The sequence below is a fragment of the Acomys russatus genome, chromosome 15 (genome assembly GCF_903995435.1).
Source record: "Acomys russatus chromosome 15, mAcoRus1.1, whole genome shotgun sequence".
Classification (NCBI taxonomy): domain Eukaryota; kingdom Metazoa; phylum Chordata; class Mammalia; order Rodentia; family Muridae; genus Acomys; species Acomys russatus.
This window is the reverse complement of record NC_067151.1, coordinates 35070254-35094078: the sequence shown is the minus strand read 5'-3', so window position 1 is coordinate 35094078 and position 23825 is coordinate 35070254. Positions and strand designations below refer to the sequence as shown.

At 39.0% G+C, this 23825-nt stretch overlaps 1 protein-coding gene across 4 annotated transcripts in view; it reads right to left on the bottom strand.

Moving 5' to 3' along the window:
* Window positions 1-21292, bottom strand: part of Tsc22d2 (TSC22 domain family member 2) — a 48227-nt gene extending 26935 nt beyond the window's left edge. For 2 of the 4 annotated variants that reach the window (XR_007831924.1, XM_051157192.1), the window contains exons 1-2: window positions 18738-21292; window positions 7210-7281 (exon numbers count right to left, since the gene is read on the bottom strand). Coding sequence is in view for 2 of the 4 variants with exons in the window: in XM_051157192.1 (XP_051013149.1) it covers window positions 7210-7281; window positions 18738-20671 (2006 nt within the window). In the remaining 2 variants the exon portion in view is untranslated. The remainder of the gene's footprint in view (window positions 1-7209; window positions 7282-18737) is intronic. The other 2 variants (XR_007831925.1, XM_051157193.1) reach the window with 2 other exon arrangements.
* Between the last annotated feature and the right edge of the window lie 2533 nt (window positions 21293-23825).

Genomic DNA, 23825 nt, shown 5'->3' with positions numbered 1-23825 from the left:
TGGACTTAGAAATATCAAAGATAAGCAATTAGTCCAAATAGTCCTGACAGAGTGAAAACATGGGAAGACGGTATGTGCCCAGAAATTAACACAGAATCAAAAAATCATTAAACTGATACATCAAAAAACAAAAAACAAAAACCCTACATGCTGACACATAGTCTTTTTGCGTGAGAACATGCATGCATATGTTCATGTGAATGTGTGTTGGAGAGCAGATATGGAGACCAGAAGTTTGCATCAAGTGCCTTCCTCAATCACTTCTCCAACTTAGATTTTGAAATAGGGGCTTCTCATTGGCTGACCACTAAGCCCCAGGGATGCACTCCAGTGCTAGAAGTGAACAGGTGTGTGCTGCTGTTCCTGGCTCCCCCCCCACCCCCTTCAAAATGTGTGTGCTGGGAATCAAGCTAAGGTCCTCATGCTTGTGTGGCAAATTGCCCCCACTGAGTCATCTCCCTTGGGCATTCTCCTTTTATTTCTTCTTTTCAGTTCTGAGGCTTATGTCCAGAGCCCCACACATACTATACACAAAATCAGCATTAATACTAAGTTTATATCCCCTAGCACTATGTGAATTTATGAATTTACAAAGCATGTAACAGAAAATAAAAAATTGAAATCGGAGATGGGAAAAGATAAAATGAAATAATAAAGTTAAAGGAGTCCAGTTATGTATTTCTCAAGTATATGCACTAAAAATCTACATACTTTCTAAACAGGAAAGTGTGCATTTTACTCTGAGTTGCTTATTTATTTATTCATTTTTGAGACAGAGTTCTTCTGTATAGCTTTGGCTGCCCTAAAAATTGCTATGTAGACTAGGCTGGCCTCAAAGCTAGCGAGAACTACCAGCCTCTGCCTCCTGAATGCTGCTATTAAAGGCCTGAGCCACCATGTCTGACACAATATACACTCTTAAATACCTATGGACAGTGACAGCCATACTGCCTGCACACATATTTTAATATACTGAAAACATCACCATTTCTGGTCTAAATACAACAGAATTAAAAAGCTGGGGGGGGGGGCAGGGGAGAATCGCAGAATCCTCCAAATCTTTTCGTATTTGTAATAACGTTCTGTCAAATTCTGAAGAGGTAACTGTCATAGCAAAAATATTTTAAAAGATATTTAGTAAAAGCTAATAAACACTGTAATTATTTTTGCCTATTAAAATTTATTTCTTCAAAAACAAAAAATATTTTTTTCTAAATATTATAACAAATATTTTAGAAGTAGCCAACTAAAAGTCCAAACATTGAAGCTAATTTCTAGTAATCTACAGTATTTATTTAAAATCTCTTAACAGCTACCAAACAAAACCAAACTGTTCAACAATTTATTTGCAGTCTTAGTATGAACATGTGTGTGCAGGCACATAAAGAACATCAGCTATAGTTTAAATGTCAGCCATATATACCTCTTTCACTGTTCCAAATCTTTAAAAAAAAAAAAAAAAAAAAAACCTAATATTTTTTCTCAAAAGGCTTACAAACTGTATATGAGTTTAAACATATTGAAGTATAAACCTAAAATTTTAAACTGTTGAGTAATACAATGGAAAAACAAAACAACAACAAAAGATGCTCTGTTTGTTCTAGTCCAGTGACTTTTGGGTGTACTTAAATTTTCTCTTAGTCTGAGCAAATCAATGGGAGATTTTTCCTAACAAATCTTTCTAACAAAGTCCTAGATTTTGTAAAAATAGTTTAGTGCATTTGTAGTTTTCTGCTATTTAAGGCTTTGGTTTTCTTAAAATTTGGTGAGAAATATAAATAATAAATACCTTCTTAATTGACCTGTTACCATGACCTCTGAAAGTAGGATGGGTGATTGAGGTCAAGTAATTTAAGCAACAATGAAAGGTTGCAAAGGAAGAAACGAAACCATGTAACCTGGTGAATAGCTAAACAACTTCTCAATGCCAATTCTGAAGTCTTATATCAATGTGTAGAAAATAGGTATAAGTACATCAGATGTTATAAGTTATCAGTATTATCAGGTGTTCTAAATGAAGTATGGAAAACTGAAAGAAGAAATGTTTAGGAACCAAAGAAACAGTACTGCTAAGAGTGAGGTTTAAGAATTATGGTTAAAACTTCAGTAACAGAGCCAGGTGTGGTGGCGCACGCCTTTAATCCCAGGACTTGGGAGGCAGAGGCAGGCAGATCTGTGAGTTCGAGGACAACCTGCACTACAAGAGAAACCCTGCCTCAAAAACCCAAAACAAACAAACAGCAAAACCCTTCCAGAAGCAGACAATCTGCCTAAAAGCAGATACAAACATTTTTTTTCTTTGTTGGTTAGGAAACAATATTCCCTAAATGTTTCCATTTCTAACACACCCTCTTCATATTATCTCTGTTCTGATCTCTAAATGTTAGGAGGTACAGCTTATGGTTCTGGCTTGATCCTCATCTCTTATCATACTCTGTTCCTTAGAATCCTGGCCTGTTCTAAAGTTTGGACTCTAAATACAGAGGAAAAAATTCTTCAATATCATTATTTCTCTACCCAGTTGTATACCTAGATATCTCTAACAGTCTGCCAATTAATCCATAAACCTCATCTATATATCTATCTCTTTCTAGACTCTTTTGCTAATGCATCCTATAATATAAGTACTCCCTCAGTCAACTGGGTTTTCGACACGTTGGAGTAGTTTGGGTGCTTATAATTCATAAGTTGTATTACTTACTGATCCCTATTTCTAACAATCATATTTTTCTCTGTTCAATCAGTTTTTCTTCTCTGTTGTTTTTATATTATTCATAAATCAAATCCAACCATTCTTATACTAACCCAATACATATATGTAAGTCCTAAAGCTTCACAGTGATCCACAATACAACTTCTCTAATTGGATTGCTCCTTTCCCTCAGTTCTCTAGCTCTGCAATACCACACTCTATCTGCTTTTCAACTAAGAAAGCTACCTCTTGACATAGCTTTGACCAATGATTCCAACTTTCCTTGTGAAGTGGAAAACTGCTTGGATATTATTATACAGGGACCATTGTTTTCAATTATTTGATTATGTATCTGGTTATCTTTTCCCTAAGTAAGAACAAACTATTAGAAGTAGGTACTGAGTGTTACAATCTAGTTTTTCCTGCTATTATAGGAATCAATAAATTTGTGTCTAATAATGAATAGTATCTAACCACTCTCCTCATCAATTTACATTTAAAGATTGCTGCTACCATGAAGACAAGCTAGCTCAAGGGAATAATGTATCCCTTGCAGTGGCTTATCATTTATTGACTAAATTTAATCAATTTCTTCATGAAGACAAAAACACTCCAACTGCTTATCTGTAAGGCAAATTAAGTACTCTGATTTCTTCCCTTTAGTCTAAAGGTTCTTTTCCCTAGCACTTCTTTATGGTAAGAACTGTCTGCTGTAATTCTTACACCAAACTTTCATAGACAAAACCTCTTAATGATGCTTGATTACCAGTCATTATTGAGGCAGGTTTCTAAACTGATTCTAAAAAAACCAGATAGATTTAAGAAAGCCAAGAATGAGCACTTTTAAAACATATTCAAAATTTAGCATCACTAAAAATGCTAATATGTGAGGATATCACAAAAAAAATTGACTTCACAATGCTTTAACTTCTTAGAAAGCTAATCTTATAAGCTATACTACTAACTTCAAGGAGCGGGGCTTAAGAAAGGGCTGGATTATTTTTGGGCTATCACTCTCCTCATATTTGTAGATACTTCACCACCTGGCCCCAAGGACTCTGTAAAACTGACAAATAAGGAACACAGAATATGATGGTACCTACAAGACGATGAAAAGAACTGCTTGAGAGAAGCTTCGATTTCAGTACACAAGGAAAACACTGGGTACCTCAGAAAAAGATGATCTGAATATAGACAAAGGCAATCAGCCTATTTTTAAAAGCTTCTCAAATTGTTAATTCTAACTTAAACATAGGAAAAAACAAAGAAGAACTAGTAAGTTAATAAGTGAATGTAGAATAGCATATTAGTTATTCCTTTTTGTTTGTTTGTTTCTGTTTTTGAGACAGTTTCTGTGTGTAGCCTTGGCTGTCCTGGATTTACTTTGTACAGCAGGCTGGCTTTGAACTCAGAGATCTGCCTCCCTAAGTGCTGGGAAGTTATTCCTATTTTGATTGTAAAGATACTTGATAAATTGAAAGTTTCCTGGCAGGAGAAAAAGGTTTCAGTCCTTAAAATTGGGTTCAAGCATGCATCTTCAGATACTCAGGAATGATTATTGAAAGCTATCCCCAGGACTGGAGAGGTGGCTCCATGGTAAAGAGCTCGTCCAGCTCTTTAGGACCCAAGTTTGGTCCCTAGCACCCAGGATAGCTCATAACCATCTGTTACTCCAGCTCCAACTTTGATGCTGTTTTCTGGCCCTATTGGTACCTACATACAAGTAGCACACCTCTCCCCAATAAAAACAAATGCTAAAAAGGCTATCTCCATTGAATATCATTCCAAGACTTCAGAAACAGGAGCCTGAAGCATGGTATCAGGTGACATTGATGGGCAGGTTTATGCTTCAAAATATGTAGACAACACAGATACATCATATACAGTTTTTGTGGCCTCCTAAATCAGCAGCTCTCAACCTGTGGGTTGTGGCCCCTTTGTGTGTGTGTGTGGGGTGTCCCATATCAGATACCTGTGTATCAGATATTTATATTACAATTAATAACAGTAGCAGAACTACAGTTATGAAGTAGCAACAAAATAGTGTTGTGGTTGGGGGTCACCACAGCATGAGGAACTGTATTAAAGGTTCGCTGCCCTAAATCCTTGAAGGGTTCTATTTAACAAGAGAATTGCCTTTGTAAAATATTTACCTGGCAAATTGTAAAAAAAAATTACAAACCTCAAAATCTACAATAGTCCAAATTTAGGTTATTTGGTGAGATCCAAAACAAAGGCAAAAGTTATAATTAACATTTTAAGCCTAGTTTACAAAAATCTTTAACCCATCTGCTATGAATAAGCAGAACCACAATTCTTTCACAGTGTCAGCTAACAAGTCTATAGGCATATGCCATATAAAGTTGTATTGACTGTTCTCTTAGAGCTAATAAAGCCAGTCACTCCCACTTGGCGTGCGTGCGTGCGTGTGTGTGTGTGTTGGGGGGGTGGGGGGCGCAGGTGTACAATTACTTTATTACTGAGTTTTTAGATTAAAAAGAAACCAGTCACCGTTTTCCACTGTGTTTGGTTTGTTACCTTGGTACCAACCAGGCCAGTTTACAGTGAAGAATATCTGTAATATTAAGTTCTGACTATACTGGCAACAGTACAAATATCCATTAACTTCTTTGGTTCTGGATAACAGGCTCCAAAAGGGGGGAATACTCTGTGTGTGTGTGTGTGTGTGTGTGTGTGTGTGTGTGTGTGTGTGTGTGTGTGTGTGTGTGAGAGAGAGAGAGAGAGAGAGAGAGAGAGAGAGAGAACGAACACTAAAGGCCAACATCAGCTGTCTTACTCTACCCCATCTTATTTTTCAAGGGAAGGCCTCGCACTGAGTCTGCACCTTGCTGATTAGCTATACTGTGTAGACCAGTAGGTCAGTGAGATGTAGGGACTGTTCTGTTGCCACTTTCTAGTGTCTGGACTGCCATATTTGGTTCTTTTTTTGGTGACAGGGATCTAAGTTCAGGTCCACTGCCTTTTCCCCAGCTCAGAAATAATTTCTAACCAATGAGAAATGATATAGATAGAACAACTTTACACATTTCTGATATGCTGAAAGTATTTGGTATCTACTGAAGAGAACAAGTATTTAGTTGTAACAACAATTATGAACAAGAAACTTCTTTGACTGTCTTATAATGAAACTAAAGGACCATTTCAGTGTTAGATCCAAATTACACAAAATAAAGATCAAACCTTTCGACAATGTATTAATGAAAATAACACATCATTCATACTGACATGACAGCTTATGAGAGCTAGATATTACAAATATTTAAACTGCATTTCAATCTACTTTTATTATATTCAAACAGTACTATATTTCCTTGAAGTCAAGAAAAGTATAAGGTATATCTCAAGTACTATTTGAGTGACTAAAACCTTAAGTCTGTTTCATACCATAGTCTACTTACTTATTTATTTATAACATTTTATACTGCTAGACCAAAACTAATTAAAGCTTGATTATATATAAACACAGTACTACAAATTTTTAAACTTCCTGCTCAAAAACTGTTTAAAATGACTTCTGGTTAAATAAGGAACAAACCAACTACAAGATACTTTGTTTAGAAAATATCTTTAGAGTTATACACACAAACAAATCAAGCCTAAAAATTAAAAGAAAATTATACCATTAAGGCAATGCAGACCATGTCTTAATACGACATGTACATGCACTTAGCAACTCTCTTTTCTAATGAAAGAGAGTTGAGTCCATGAGTGCTATCCAAAAATATGCCAGATGACACAAATGCGTTGCCAGGCAGAGTTAAAGGAATCTAACAGGCTTTGTGGGAATTTAAAAAACTCTGTGTTCAACTCCTATTAATTAAACACTGAATGATGAATTGTTAATAAATATTCAGCCAGGTAACTGAAGAAAGCATATACTGTTTAAAAATGTGTGTTAAGCAGAAAGATAAACCAAAGTATCTTTTGCCAAAAGTGCAATCTGAGGTTTTTGTTTCGTTGTTATTTTTGTTGCTGTTGTTCTTGTTTTTGAAAGTGAAAAATAAGACCTAAATGGTATTTTTGTGAAAAAGCAAGTTGTTATATAGATCTACGAAATTCGAACAAGCAAACTTGGTGACAATTTCTTGTCAAAATTAATGACAGTTTTGTTATTCAGGTCTTGTCTCTCTTTAGTTTTTTTTTTTAGCTTGAAGTAACTTTTTTGTGTGTTGTTATAAATCCTATAAAATAGCATAAAAATTAAGACTGATTTAATAGAAAAAATACTTTGTACTAAGATATATGAAGTGATTATTTTAAGAAAATGGAGTATGTAAATCTTTTAAAAATAGAGAAATACTATGCATAGAATGCAGTAAAATAAAAAGCATACTTATTATATTCTATGGGCAGTCTTTTTGGTTTATTTTGCTGCTTTGTCCCATGCTAGATACCATGTGATTCCGCCCCCTTTTAAAATAGCAAAGATCACTTTTATGCAAAGCAATTCATGCATACATTTTTGCATGTATGCATTCCATATCAAGTAATCATACCTATCCCAGAGGCTCTTTGATTCCTGAAACGTGTTCAAATGGAACGCTTGGTAGAAAGCAGTTGAAGGATTCCTGTGAGACCCAAGAATCAAATGGAAATGAAGTTGAGAACGTACAGTATAAGCAGTTTACAAAAATTGGAAGAGTTTAGATTTCCACACAGTGTAACCACTTAAATTTGAAAAAAGAAAAAGTGCTAAGACAGTTTAAAATGATACTTTGGATTTAAAAAAAAAAAAAAAAAAAAAACCACAGTAATTAAGGATCAAAGTTCTAAAAGAAAGAATAACAGATAAGTTAAATACTAACATTCAATTGTGTACAAATATACATAAATGTGACCAGTTCAGAGCCTGCCTATCAATACCAGGTGTATCAGATGCCTTAACAGTCAGCTATAGTTTTAGCCAAGTTGTTTTCCAGTAGAGTATCCATGTATAACACTAAGCTATTGCTTCCTAGAATTTGTTAAAAGAAGAGTTAATGATGAGTAATATGAGTCCTTCCTGGGTTGGTCATAATACATTTCCACTTTTAAGTTTATTTGTGTGTGGTTTCTCTGACCTAGTTGTGGGCAGGGGAGCAATACAATTGCATGGAAGCATTCTAATTTCTTATATTAGTATAATGCCCCTTTAAAGGTTAAACATTTATAAACTTGTTTTTATCAAAATCTCAATTGTTTGCTTTTTCCAATCAAAGCTTGGGAGGCAGATGCTGTGGTGAAAGCCTGCGAACTCAGAGAGGCAGAGAAAGCACCCAACTGACCTTCTACTCTGCTGATGTCCCAAAAGGAAAGAACCCTCCTTCCCCATGTTCTCAAAAACAAAACAACCTCAAACTGAATGTCCCTCCCTTCTACTTCCTCTGCATCTCTCTATCCATCCTCCTGATTTCTTCTGGTTTTTTCCTGTGCTCATTCCCTGTTAAATGGTTGCTTGCTCTGCCTCTTGATTTATGGCTGACTTTATTTAATCCTGTTTAAAATATTCAAATAGAAAGTTCTTAGATAGAGGTGTATACTAGAGCTGGACCAGACCACAATGAGAAACAGGTTTTTCAGTAAACAACACAATTTAGGGGCTCACAGAGTGATCAAATATCCTGCCACATCAACTATGTCACTCATTCCAACTATCCCTAGGGACACAGTCCCTAGGGCAAACATCACAGAACTGTAAGTAACTGATAAGCTAAAGTAGGCAAACTCCAGTATGTATAATTGACTCTGTATGTCATAAAAATTTCTCCAGGAGCTAAGCTTTTAACAAACCTAACAGTTTGCACTCATTAAGCATAATTCTAATGTCTTCCTCACCATCTACCTGTACTTTAAGGGAGTTAACAAGTACCTATCACATCACTTTAAAAATCCTTGACTTGGGGCTAATAAGATGGCTCAGTGGTTGAGAGCACCTAGTGCTGTTGGTTGCTAAGAGCCCAAATACAGTTCCTAGGATCCACTCTACTGCATGGGACTCGAGCTCCATGAAATGATGACAAATCAGTCACCCAATCAATCAATCAATCAATCATTTTTCTCTGAGGCCACAAGGAAAAACAAAAAAACCAAATCTTTGATCCAGGCTATAGTATAAGAACAGCAGCCAAGAACATACTTGCTGTATATTAGATGCTACTGAAACTCCTTTACATTTATTGACTCAATTTCCACAACAGCCCTACCTAACAGGGCTAAGACTTACCATTCCCATCTCACTGATCAGAAGTGGACCAGACAAAAGTAACTCCCCAAGTATCATAGAAGGTGGCAGTCTATCTGGCTCTCGGTTCCTAGCACAGAAGCCAGGTGGGTCACAAAAACTCACTGTGACACCAGCTCTAGGAGATCCAACACTCTCGTGTGGCCTCCATGAGCACTGGCAGACACATAGCAAACATTCATACAAACACGTGCACATACACATAAAATAAAATAAAAACTTACAAGGTTATCTGCAATAGCAATTAAATATTAATGATTATCAAATTAAAAACAGAATCGTGACTTCAAAACCTGAAGTGAGTCAAGCTGTGTTATATGCACAATCACTTTTTAGACGGCATTTTAGATTTTAACCAATAGGTACCACTTCTGATAAAACCAGAAAAGTCACATTGACATTGGGTAACAGAGAATCACCAAAGTAGTTCTTTTGATTAATTAGAACTCTTTAACAATGTGTGGCTCTTATTACTTTTCCAACTCTATTTCCTTTCTATTCTTTGAACCCTTTTTCTTACCTGTGTCTAAAACAATCAAAAGCACAGATTAGATGTTCCAACAACAAAATTTAAGAGAATTCTAACATCTTCTAACTTCTGTTAGACTATTTTCCCCCACTGTCCTTCAAAATCAAGTCAGCCAAGTAAGATAAATGGCAATGAACTGAAACCTAATTTGGCTCCTCCCACCACCAACTAAATAAATCAAGTCTGCTCACAACAATATGAGAACTAGTTTGATATTCCTTATTATTTTGTTTAGAGACTTCAACTTTAATGGGATAATGCATAGAAGATGACAGAGGAAGAACAGCATAGTAAACTTTGAAGTTAGTCTCTAATTTGGAATTAAAATTTCTTTATGAAGAAAGTTCTTAATATTTTTTAAAAGATTTGTTTATTTTATATAGATGAGTGTTTTATCTGAGTATACACCTGCATGCCAGAAGAGGGCACCAAATCTCATTACAGGTGGTTGTGAGCCACCATGTGATTGCTGGGAATTGAACTCAGGACCTCTGGAAGAGCAGCCAGCACTCTTAACCTCTGAGCCATCTCTCCAGCCCTATAAAGAACATTTAAAATTACATCTACTCAGAAAGATGACATTTTAAAAAAGATCTTCAGATATTTTGACTTTGGAAATAGCTACATTTAATCTGAAGCAAATTCACCTGCTAAGCAAACTGGCTTCAAATAGACACACGACTTATAAAATGTCACCATTTTTCAATGTAATGACGTTTCTTATAAATCAAAGATAAAATTAAAAAAATTATCTACAGTTAACAGAAAAGCTGAGGAGGTAAAAAGAATCTATGAAATAAAGTACAATAAGAGGAGGAAAGGTTCTATTTTATTCAGTGGTTTTGAAAAACAAACAAGAAAAGAACATTTTCACTTAGATGGCTGTAATAAATTCAATATAAACTACATCTCATTCTTCTAATATTACATTACTGGCTCTTAAGAATAGTAGTTTATATTCACTTCAAGGAAGTTGTTAGGAAACTAGTTTCAAATGTAATTTCTTGCAGAAAAGAATATATGTCAGTTTCATCTCTGTGCTATTAAGTTTCATTTAGCATTTAGATAATCTTACTAACAGAACTTTCCTTAGGCCTTTAGTCCCCTCAGTTTTCTTATCATTTCAAAGCTAATTGTTAATTGTGCCATTGGTAATTTACAACGGATTTTTCTTTCTCTGTTGCCTGGTGTCATTATACTAGTCATCCACATTTATTTCCCAGTATATGAAAGCAGTATACCAGCAGGTGACAAACACATAAAGCATATTCACTTGCTTTAGCAAGATGCTCTATTTGTAGGGTAACTGTACTAGAGAGAAGAAACACATATATGCATCTCCCATATGGTGAATCTTAAAGGAAAAAAGGTATGTAAGCCTCAACTCAGCAAAAATGCTCTCTTTCCTGTATGTCAAAACTTTCAAGATTTAAATAGAAACCAAAGAAAGTAAAAAAAAAAAAAAAAAAAAAAAATCAATAAGGGCTATTCCAATCTTATGTGTGGATTAGTACTTGTAAGTATCCTTCAGGTAAAACGTCACGACATAACCATTTATTAGTGGTTACAGTAATTCTCCTTTATTCCCACTAAGTAATAAAGCAAAGGAATACTGGGGTTTGGAGTAGCAGACCTAAGTGCTTGCTTTCTTAATCCACAAGAGACACTTGTTTACAGTTTGCTGAAAAGATCAAGTGAAATCATGTTTATATAGGGTCTGACACAATTAAGCTTAATTTTATATTGTACAAAATGCAACTTTTGGTAGAGAATCTTAGCAGGCATCAAGTATCTCATTACAATCAAGGTAATGTTGAAGCAAAGAGAATAATTAGATTTATAGACAGGTGCATTAAACTATTTAGTATATTTGCCAAATAGCAATTCTGACTATTGAGACTCAGTGTGACTTTATATTTTAATGTATAATAATTACTGAATTAAGTCTTCAAGTAAGCCGTAAGGTAAACACTACTTTAAGCTTCCAGAAATACTTTTAAATAGCAATTAGAAAGTTATGTAAGAATCTAAACTTACTATGGTATCAAGCCCTTTACTGTGCTTCCTGTCAAATTAATGATACAATTTCCCAAGCATGACAGTCTCACTGTTCGATTTCATTTCACAAGATGCTACTTCTCTAGGCTTAGCAAATCACCTGTTATCAGTGATCTAATGTGAATGGCCTTTTAAATTAAAACTCATTCAAAAGTTAGCCTCAGAGAATGTACAAATAATGGGTTGACTCTGAAGATAGAAATTGGGTGGCTGGAGAACAGAGGTAATTAGTTTTAAATTTATCCTGGTTTGGATATTTTAGGTTCTGAAATACATACATACATACATACATACATACATACATACATACATACATACGCACGCACAGACAGTGTCTAAACAGCAATCTGTATTAAGAAATCATATTTCTTAAAACTATTCCTCACTAGCACTTACTATTTACTCCATTAGCACCTAATAAATATATCAAATATAATCTAATCATATAGGCTGCCACCTTGGAATAAAGAGAATCTTATTTCTGTGCTCTAACATTTACTACCCGGAGAACACTACAAAATGGAGTGACTGGTGTGTTGCTCCTTTAGCTGTTTACTTTGCATTCAATTTTTTTTCTCGAAAATGAGTATTTAAGTAAAAAAGTAAGCTTTAATTTCTACCAATCAATCATACAATGGTAGTGGCAAAGTAGAGGGGGATTGTGACCGAATGTTCTTCCCAGCCTCATCTCATAGAGTATGGACTCCAACAGGACTATATAGAACTTTAAAATATGACTAAAATCAAAATTCTAATTTTACCAATGTGATAAAACCTGAGGAGAATTAGTCGACTTGATCGATTAAATAAGCAAAGCAGTTAAAGAATCAAGATTAGAACACAATTTACTTTAATTCTTACTACATCACCACTAAAGCAGTACTCTCCTTTTCCATGTATGCTAGCAGGCACACACATGTAGGCAAAACAACCATCCATACCAGTCTCATACTCACACATCCAACTGAAGACTCTTGGTAAAATTTGTGCCATTTCAGGGTATAATCTATAGTAGTTTGGAGCCGGGAACATTTATTCCTATTTCTTATGTTATAGGTTACAGAAAATTTAATGCTTTAAATCAGCAATTTTCAGTCTGTGGATGGCTGAATGACCCTTTCACAGGGGGCTGCATATGATACCGTGCATAACGGATATTTACATTACTACTCATAGCAGTAGCAAAATTACAGTTATGAAGTAGTAAAGAAAATAATTTTATGGTTGGGGGTCACCACACATGAGAAAGTGTGTTAAGGAGTCGCAGCATTAGGACTGAGATCATCAAAGTAGGTATCCAGTATCCTCATTTTTCACATAAAGAAGCAGAAATTTTGCAGAGCTCAGTGACTGGCTTAAAGTCCATTATCCCAAATACATAGCAACAGTAGATTTTAATTCAGGTGTATTTGATTTAACTCTCTGTAGTGGTCATTCATATGTTAATACACAAGCATACTGTTGATTTTATTTAATCAAAAGAAGAGCCATTTTCATTTTTGCCTGTTTCCATGGCAGAGTTAAACTATATAAAGGATGTTTGGTTTAATACACGTAACCTCCCAAGTGGTAAAACTGTAACTCTATTTTAGAAGCTAATAGGCTTTAAATTTTGCTTTTGAAATCCTTTATCACGTGTTAAACATCGTACCTGTTTATATAAGCTGTTAACAAAGTCCTCAACAGACTTAAAATATTTCAATGTTCTTTATAACTGACACATACACCAGAAAAAGTTTATCTTCTATACAGTAAAACTCCAGCCAAATTTTAGTGAATTCTTATGGAAAAAGAGACTGAGGTAATTTAAACTAACCATCAGATCTCACTTGTTTGCCCTGCCTAGTCTGACAAATGGTAAATATTCTTGGTGGAATAGTAGTAAAAATTAGTAACTTAATTATCTGCAGATTTTTACTTTACCAATAAACACGTATGTTTGTGTGCATGTGTGGGGGGGGGAGGAAGAGAGCGTGTTTGGAGTTTTGAATTTGAAAGGGGAGTGAACTGGAGAGATGGGGTCAGAGGATTAGAGCATGTGTTGACTCCCAGAACCTACATGGCAGCTCACACCATTTGTTACTACAATTCCAGGGGACTCAACGCCCTCTTCTGTTCTCCAGCAAACGGACACACGATACACATACATACATGCAGGCAAAACACTAATACATATAAAGTAAAATGAATCAAAAATTTTCAATTTGAAAAATTCCAAGCAATGTACATGAAATTTAATCCATCCAACTTATTATACAATTACTTATAGGAATAAAAAAGCCAATATATGTATCTTGAATATTATCATTCCAGCTTGAACTATAACACATTGCAGTGTGTTAGTGCCGTAGAATGATAAGGCGAACTGGTCAATCTTCATGGGAGGTGTATCATTTTGATTTTTGAGAGAGTGTCTCATTATGTAGCCCAGGCTAGCCTGTAATTCACTATGTAAACCAGGCTGGCCTTGAACTTTAAGAGACCAGTCTGCCTCTGCCTCCCAAAAAGGCACCTAATTTTAGTTTTAAGCAATGCCAGGCTAAGAACATAATAAATATTGAATCATTAGTGTGTCTTTTACTTGCTATGGGATAATCAATGATATATGTATGTACATTCTTTGTAGATGTACCCATCAGTACTGTGATAATCTAAAATAATAAACCACTAGTTGAGTATAATGAAAAAACTAAAAACTTAAAGGTTTATTCTAATACATGTTTTGCTGCATAATACCTCATAAAATACTAATAATTAAAATTTCTTATTCTAAAACATTTTTTTCATAACCATCTACTAAGGGCTACATTTAGGCTACATTTAACTAGACAGACTGTATGAAGCCCCTTCTCATTACATTTATTAAATAATACAATTAGTAAACAGTATTTCTTCAGAAAAGCAAATACAAAATGGTCTGAAACAATTATCCAAAATAAAAAAGTCATAAAAACTAGACTATTAATACCCATTATTGACAAGTTCTTTTTTTCTAAGACCAAACTGGATGTTACTCTACTATATTTTCTTTCAACTCAGTTATCTGCCATCACTCAATACAGTAACTTCCTACCCCTAAGACTCAGGCCATCATGGGAAATGAAAAACCAAAACTCTTTTCTACCTTCCTACCATCCATTCCCTCTAATAGGAAGAAGATCAAGGGTGGGAACATTTGCTTAATGGATCATCAGAGGACATCTGCAGCTAACCTCTCTTCTAGTGAAGAAAAAAGAGAGAGAGAGAGAGAGAGAGAGAGAGAGAAGGGGGGGGGCAGGCTCCACTCATATACCAAATACATAATCCCGGTGTCAAACCATTTCTAAATAAATGCTGTCAGAGCCTTAAAGAATAGCCTGATACTGTATTTATTCTCAGGGTGACATATTACCCCTATTTCTAATACTATGTAAAATGACTTCTCACAAAGGTGATTTATCAGATTTAGGATTCCATACCCTTCTTTCACCTACATGAAAAACAACTGTATAAAATAGTTACTAAGGCTGTGTTTCATACACATAAGCATTTATTTTTTTAAATAACAAACATTTGGATCATAGTTACTAGCTCTCAGTTTAAAAAAAGTCTCCCTGTGAATAGAAAAGGCCAAATCCTACTGATAACACCTATAGAAATTTCTTTGGAAAATCATTAGCCTTTCTGTAAATTCAGAGTTTTTTTTTTTAATTGAGATCCATGTTACAACTAATGTATATTTTAGCAGTTAGATATTTCTAAGCAATGTACTATTATCAGTTTTTATACTAAATAATGTCATGTACATATCTGATTTTATACTTTGACTACCAATACCTAGGTAAGAATGCATTCTGAAAGTCTTAGACTGGCATAAGACAGTTATCTTGCTGCTGATTTACTCATTAATTGTAAAGCTGGAAGATCAAAATTACCTCCAGAATGCAATAGATTTAAAAAGGTTAAGGTCCAAAAGAAACAGATTCAAGTTAAGGAGCTTTCATATTTTTTAATTTATGTACAGAGAGACCTTTCTGGAACAAGGCTCTTAAAAGGGGGCTATACATTTTATACAAAGACAAGAGGACAGTGTTGTTCCTGGTATATATTTAAATAGATCCTCTCATTTAAAAGTTCAAGTTAAAAAAGTGAGTAGTCCATTAAATGTATGTGAAATCCATTAAATATATATATGAACAAATCTGTATTTATAGGACATACCAGTTAGCATTACTATTCATAAGCAAATTATTCAAATTAAACAAGACAGAGATATATGCCACTAAGGGATCCTTACAAAAAACAGGTTTTCAACTGTCCAGCAGTTGACAGCTCACAATTATAGCCATTCATGAGTTCCTGGAATGCTACCTTCAGAGTTCAACTGGTCAGTTATTTATAGAAGACAATCTGTACTATGCTCCATTTAGGGCCAGTAATAGTTTACATCTCCTCTCATTTACAATATTAAAAAAAAAAAAAAAAAAAAAGTCTGTAAAATGTACAGGCAGTTTAAGTCAAGTTTGTAATGTTCACTGTAAAAGTGGCTACACAATTCTTTATCAACCATCAGTATAACCACCAGTTTATACAAATTCAATGTGAGAAGCCGTAATGTGCAACAATAAATTTTTATTATCAAAATGGTTGGGAAAATCTCACAACTTGATGCTTAATAATGTATGTTGTCAGCAGGCAGTGATAATTGAGGATCCTTTGCTTCAGCCCTTTAAAGGTATCAATTACAGTAGCTGTTTAAAATAAACAATCTCAAAATTGATTCAATATAGGCCCTACCTAGTATGGAACCAAAACTATGGGGCTTTCAATAAGAACCTAAAACCCACTTTTTGTTAACCTCCCATCTTCCTTCCTTTTGTTTAAAAAAAAAAAAACTAAAAGCTGTTTGCCAAATCTAGAGTTTAAACAAAAACTGAGTATGTACAAGTACCTCCTTAAGATAGAAATGTATTAACCTATTTATAAAGTTTAAGACATAATTCCTCAGGAACTCTCCAATTTATATTACATTTGAAGGATTAAAAATGATACTGCAGATTTTAAGTAACCTCAAATTTTATTTAAAGTAATGTCTCTAGTTAGTACTATTTCTTAAAAGTTATTCATCTGAGTAATTTAAACATGTTCCTGGAAAAACATTTTTCTCAAGTGTAAAGCTTTAGAATGCCCTCTTTTACAAAGACATTCTTTAAACAAACAAGACCAAACCCTATTTCTAATTAATGGATTCATTCCTTCACCAGGTGTGTTGGTCCAGTGACAAAACATCAAATGTGTAAGATTACATATTGGAAACTAGCATGTTTAAAAAAAAAAAAAATCAATGAAAAAACTGGTAACGTGCAATGCAGAATTTAAGACTGGAGTAAAGGAAAGACGTAGCACATTTAAAATGTGATTACTCACAATCAAACCCTTGAAAAGAATCAACTGATGACAGTAGGAACAATGATATAGCACTATATGCAGTTAAAATATTCATTTTGAAATAAGATTTCTGAGATTACTTTTACTGCAATGAGGTAAAAATATATGCATCTGTAGAACATACTCAAAAGGAATGTTTCAGAGTTTCCATTTGTCAACAGTTATGCTTCAATATATTATTCTTTTAGTTCTGAAGAATATAACTGTAGATGCTGTACACTGCAAAGTGTGTGAAGAGGAAAGATGTATTTTTCATTCATAGGTTTTAAATGTAAAAGAGGAAGTTGGGGAAAAGTCATTAACTGAAGATGCAGGGCAGTATATAGAGATCAGAGAGGGTAAGTAAAAGATAATTTACCAACTTAGAAAATATAGGTTCCGCCTAGCTAGAAACGGTAAAGTACTATTCTCCACCATCCAAGGTGAAAGGTAAATTCCATCTGCCTGTCAAATGTGGCCCTACCCCTAAAAATAGGAGCAACTAGAGAAATAGAGGGATTTTGTTGTTGTTTGAGTTGCTAATGAAATCAGTTTTGTTTTGTTTTTTTTAACTTGGTAATCCTACCCATATTAAATTAAATATTTCAGTGACTGGCTAGTTGACTAGCTCACTTATAGACACTGAGTTCTCAAGTGTAACAAAGACTTCCCACAACTTGGCTACAAAAATCATGAACTTTGAATTACAGAACCAGAGATGAATGAATGCCAGTAAGCATTTTTAAACTAGCATAAGTATATATAAAATAAAACAGAGATAATCAAAAGTCAAAAGACTGTGAGGGACTAAAATATAGAAGAAAAGTTTAGTATTTCAAGGTAATCTACTACATACCAATGATTTTAGAAGTTCATATCAAGGTTTGATCCTTTTAGCACTTTAAGCTAACCTCTAAAACCTACAGTGTAAGAAGATACCCCACTCTTTTTCTGTTATTTTCAATGTAGTGTTAAAATACTGCAATTAAGTTTTTAACAAGGCTGGAATTATGTAATGTCAAGTCTATGTGACAGCTCCTAAAAAGAACACTACAACTCCTAAGCAGGCCATAACCAACATAAACTGCTATAGAATAGTGTAGCAATACACTAACTTTTACCTAAGCTTTTAAAAAGACATTCCTTACACTCTAGGTAGCAGGAGTTGGTTACAGACATTTCATATAGTTTTTACTATTTAAGCATTTCACACTTCCCTTCCCTGTACTCAAGACTGATGATAGAATATCTATCTTTACAGTCCTTTTTGTTTTAAGCAAAAGTAGTATCTTTGAGAAGTTACTGGGAACCTTCATGGACTCCTTTTGTTAAAAAGCTGACTTAGGAGAGTCAAAGACAGATCTCAGGTTTTACTATTCTCTCCATTCTCGCTGATGAAGATTGCTTCTATTCCTCTGCTTCCCGGACCACAGAAGGTCTTCTGGTTTTCAGTCTTACAGAGTTTCAAAACTAACTCTGCAAAACTCTGCCATAAGTACAGAAAAGTAATTAATACCTTAGAAAGGGGCAATCTTATTGATGGGGAGGGAGGGGGTGCCAGCTCCCATCTTTAAATTGTTAAGCTGAAATACTATCCATTTAATTGCTTAAAACAAAACAAAACACAGTGATTTTTTTTTTTCTTACACCTCTACTTTAAAATTTTGAATTGATTTTTTACTAAGTTTTAAAATTAAAACTAAGGCCTCAGTGGGGGTGGTGGTGGGGCGGAGGGAAACCTCCCACAACTGTATTTTAAGCAGTTTGAGTCAAGCAATTCTACAAGATATTTAAAATAAAAGGTTCCATACCTGTCTTCATCACCATCAACAGGAATAGCGATGCTGAACACAGAGGTGGCCAAACTGTTCATAGGTGTTAGCTGAAGGGGGTTTGCCAGGGCATCTGCAACTGGAGGCTTCACAACAGGCTTGTTTTCAGCAATGAGAGAAAGTGGTGGTTGAGGTAGGGGTTCTGATTTTCTTCTAGTATCGTCAACTTGCCCGACTAAAGGTTGGGTCTGAGTCTGAAACTGGCTTAGGTCAGACTGTGGTAGACTTGTTGGTGCACTGTGTGTGCCTTGCACTAAGGGCGGCCCAACTTGTTGGATGACGTTGCTGCTGCTCCGGCTGACTGGCGTATGGCTGCTCAGCTGCGGAGACTGGCCCAGAGGCGCGGGTACATTTGGCATAGTAACAGAAGTGGTGGGCACACTAGGCACGCTTGGAGAGGGTACCGCTGCAGGCACGTTTGGAACTCCGGGCACCACGGTGTGAGGACCACCAGGCAAGGCTGACAGCTGACCACTGCCACCCATTTGCGACGGAGGCTGCATGGACTGGGGCTGCCCAGCCACGGTAAGCCCAGAGCCTGGCTGCACCATGCCTCCTATAGCAGCTGGGGCCACCCCGGCCGGTTGACAGGGAACAGCCTGGCCGCCGGGAACCGGACCTGGAGCCACAGCTTCACTGGGCTGGGAAGAGGCTCCCATCATCTGCGCACCCAAGGAGGAAACGTTCGGGCCAGACCCCAGAGGAAAGCTCGCCGCAGAAGCAGAGGTCGAGCCAGCACTTGTGGACAAGGGCTGCGCAGGGCTTGGCGGCTGCAGGGCAGCGTGGGGCTGCAGGTACTCACTCTGGCCGGAGAGCTGGACCGGCAACAAATGCCCCGGTGGTAACTGAGGCTGGGGATACGCGAACTGCTGCGGATGATGCTGTGGCAAAGAGCCGACCGCCGGGCCCTGCTGAGCTGCCAGGGCAACGGGCTGCTGCGCCAGGTTTACATTCATCGGTGGCAGGCCCTGGCCAATAGGCCCCGGGAGGGCGCCGCCGGCCACGGCTCCCTGGAGCTGGGTTGGCTGAGCGGCTACCGTCATTGGCTGCGGCCCGGTCGCCGCTCCGGGGAACGGCGGTAGCGACGCCGAACTTGGAGCCACAGCCCCACCTACGGGCGGTGGAGGCTGTGGCTGTCCAACGCTGAAACTCTGCGGCTGGGCGAGAGTGGGCTGGCTCATTTTCTCCGACGGGGGTAGCTGTGACACAGCAGTCAAGGAGCTGTCAGTTCCCGAGTCCAGCCCGTGCGCCCCCTGCATGGAGGCCACCACCACCACCACCGACCCTCCGGTGGCGCCCAGGCCGCTGTCCCGCTCCGCAGTCTGCTCCAAAGTATTGCTGTGTCTAATGCAATCCCCGGACCTAGTGAGGACGCTACTATCTGAATCCCGCTCATAGTATTCCATACACGTCCATCGGCCGCGCCGATAAGGCTCTCCGCTCCCGTGGTCTAGCTTGATCACGCGGAAACGGGAACTACAAGTGGCGGGGGGCTGGGACGGAGTTGTACTACCTGGGCCCGGGGCGGTCACCGAAGAGGCGGCCGCCGCCAGCGTCTGGGCGAGTGCCCCCGCCACGCTCCGGGCCGACACGCCGCTGCCTCCGTTGGCGGGCGCAGCTGAGGCGGCTGCCAGCTGCCCATCTAGGATGAGGTTGGGGGACACGGTCCCGGGAGTTTCCGCATCCCCGACATTGTTGAGCGTCTCTTCGGAGGAGCTGCGTTCACACACCTCCTCGGGGCCGTAATCCGTGGCCCGAGAGACGTCGAAGATCTCGGAGGACACGTCCTCCGTGCGCGACTCGTCCGGGTCGTCCAGGCTCTCGGTGTCCTCGGTGATGCTGGTGGCCACCTGGGCCGTGGTGACACTGGTGATCTGGAAGCAGCTCTTCTTCTTGGCCGGCATCTTCGACATGGTGGAAAAAGGCCGGAGGGACGGAGGCTCCTCTGGGACCCCCACCGGAAACCGAGAAGGGCCGAGCACGGGTCCCCAAAGACAAAGTCCGAGTTCGCGCCTGGGTCTACGGCCCACGCCGCAAGTCACGGTCTGCTCTGGGCGCCGGCGTCTCGGCGCGACATCCTCCTCCCTTCCTTCCTTCTCACCTCCCGGGGCCGCCGGTGCCTCAAGTCAACCCGTCAGTGACGGCTGGAGCGTGGTTCAGGGGCGGGCCGGCTGCTCGCACGGGGTTCAGCCGCCCCGGTCAGTCCAGCCCAGCGCTCGGCGCGGTCAGCAGGCCCGGCTGGGGGTGGAGCGCAGGGCGCAGGAGGCGGCGGCGGCGTGAGGGGCGGTTCTGCCCCGCTCGGGCTCCTCTGGCCGGGGCCCGCGGCTGCTCCCGCGCGGCGACGCGGAGGAAGAAGGCGGAGCGGCGAGGCCGGGACCGGCGCTTCCTGACGGGGCTGGAGGTCCGCGGCGAGAGGCAGCCCTCCGTCCCGGGCTCTAGCCCGAGCGCAGCCCAGGGGCCATGCCGGCGGCGGGGGCGGAAGCCCGCTCGGGGGCGGGGAAGGCCGGCAGTCTGGCCTCCCTCAGGGAGCCACCCCGCGGCGGCGGCGGGGCCCGGCCTCCTCGCGGCTCTGAGGCGCGTGAGGGGCGGCGGCGGCGGCTGAAGGAACGGCAAGCGAGTGCAGGCGCTCGGCGGCGTGAGGGGACCGGTGGCGGCGTCTTCCGCTTCTCCTCGGCGCGGCCGGCTCGCAGACCCCGGGAAAAAAAAAAAACAAACTGAAATTCAAACTGCTGAAGCAGCGGCTGCAGCTCCCTCCACTCGGCCAAGATGGGGCTGAAATGGCCGCGCCAGGGATGCTGGGAGGAGGAGCAGCAGCAGCCCCGCAGCCGCCGCCGCCGCCGCAGACTAAAATGCCGCCGCTGCCGCAGCCACCGCCAGCGCCGCAGCCGCCGCCGTTCCGTGACGCGCCGGCGTCGTGACGTCACCGTCCCGCCCCGCCCCCTCCGGTTTCCTGCAGCTTCGCGTGGAGGCTAGAGGGGGGGGCTCGTGGGCGGGGCTAAGGGTTAGAGAAAGGGGAGCGAGTTCTTTATTTAAAATTTTTCAAATTTAAATTTCACGCCGCGGGTTCATTAGGAGTTGAGAAGCCAGAGGACGGTTTTAAATTGCAAGACGGTTTAGTACCGGAGTGTGGAGATTCTGGATGACTGGAGGTCATGTGCTGTGTGTCTAACGTTTAGCATAGTCTTAGTGGAACCAGGGCGCTAGGGGAGAAAACTAGGGCGATCCGGCAGCCCAAGAGGTGCGTGGCTGGAGACGTTAAAAGCGCTGAAAATATATGTTGAGTACCATAGTAAGAAATTTTTAAGAGGAACAAGGGCGACTAACACAGAACACCAAGCCAGATTAAGTTAGAAAGATTATTTTGCAGGCTGAAATTCTGACTTCACCAACAGCATCAGGGATGATTATTTCCCAGAGTAAAAGTTTACGGAAAAAGATTAGGAATTAGTAACATATTCCAGTTTTTCCGTGGTTCAAGGCTGGAAGAATTCATTTAAACCTTTGAGATGTTGAACATGAAATCAGCTTACAGGCTAGAAAGATGTAAAGCCTGTGTTAAATACTTGTAGTTCGTGATTGTTCTAAGGCTCTTATTAGAGCCATGCTGTTACTTGGTTTGCTTAGAGCATGCACAGTGAGAAAATACCCCTTCCTGTACCAAGTCAGACAGCAGCTCTGAAAGTGCCACTGAATTTACCATCTTGTATCTACTTCACAACCCAAAATCATGAGGACATTTTTTTTTAACCCAGTGTATCCTCTCCAGGCTACTTACTTAAACCGAAGTGGCCTTGAACTTGTAATGAGTGAACTTCCTACCTCTGCCTCCCAAGTGCTGGTCCTGCACTATGAAGTTTCCAGGGCAAGGATGTTATTTTGAACACTGACCACTCTTGAACTCTGACATAGGAAAACAACCGCCAGTTAGTTAAAATCTAAGAAGTTTTGCTGTAAATCAAGATGCCAGATTTATTGCAGCTTTTGTGAGATCACGTCAGAGTGAATTATTTGAATTAGTTTACTCAGTTCTCTAATCTTCAAAGAACAGAAGTACTCTTTTATTTAAAAAATGGATTGATAATTAAAATTTGCACAGAAATTTTTTAGGCACTTAGCTACAGTTTATGGAGCGAGATCTTTTATACTCAGTAGAGACTGCCCTTCAAACCCAAGTAACAGAGGTCAGTGTATAAACCAATACCTCACAATAACATCCAGGTTTCTTAAGGAGCCAGAAGAATACAAACAAAGCCTTACATTCCATTGGTATTGTGGCAGAGATAGCTGATGGATTGCTTCAGTTCTAAATCTATAATTTTACTAATTTCTCAAGACACTTTCCATCCAATGTGAATTTATAATAGCTTATTTTAATTTTGATGTTAAAACTGGTTATCAGGCTAAGCGTGGTGGTGCACGCCTGTAATCCCAGCATTTAGGAGGCAGAGGCAGGTGGATCACTGTAAGTTTAAGGCCAGCCTGGTCTACGAGTGAGTCCAGGACAACCAAAGTTACACAGAGAAACCCTGTCTTGAAAAACCAACCAACCAAACAAACAAACAAACAAATCTGGTTATCAGTTTCTGTTGTTGACCATATGACTTGTGGAAAAGTAAATAGCTTATGCTTGATCATGACATTGCATTATCATATTTTACAAACTTTGTGAATATTGCCATTATCGTCTTCAGCCACACAGGTAAAGGGGAAAGCAATTGTAAGCATTCCTTCTTAAGCAGCTGGTAACGGGTCTACTATCAAATGAAAGTCAAGATAAAACTAATTTGAAGAAATGAGAATAATATTTCTGGTACAAAGGGATAGAAGATGTTAAAAGACATTTAGGATTATAAAGTTAAAAATATTTAGATGGTTCACAAAGTGTGTGTGCGTGTGTGTGTGTGTGTGTGTGTGTGTGTGTGTGTGTATGATTGTTTAGAATAGCATTTTCCAAAAATTTAAAGACCCTACTTTTGTGTATCTGCTCCCCCCAAAAAGTAAAGCTCATGAAGCTGAGACAGATGGATCACTTGTGCCCAGGAGTGTCAGGCCAGGCTCCTTACTACC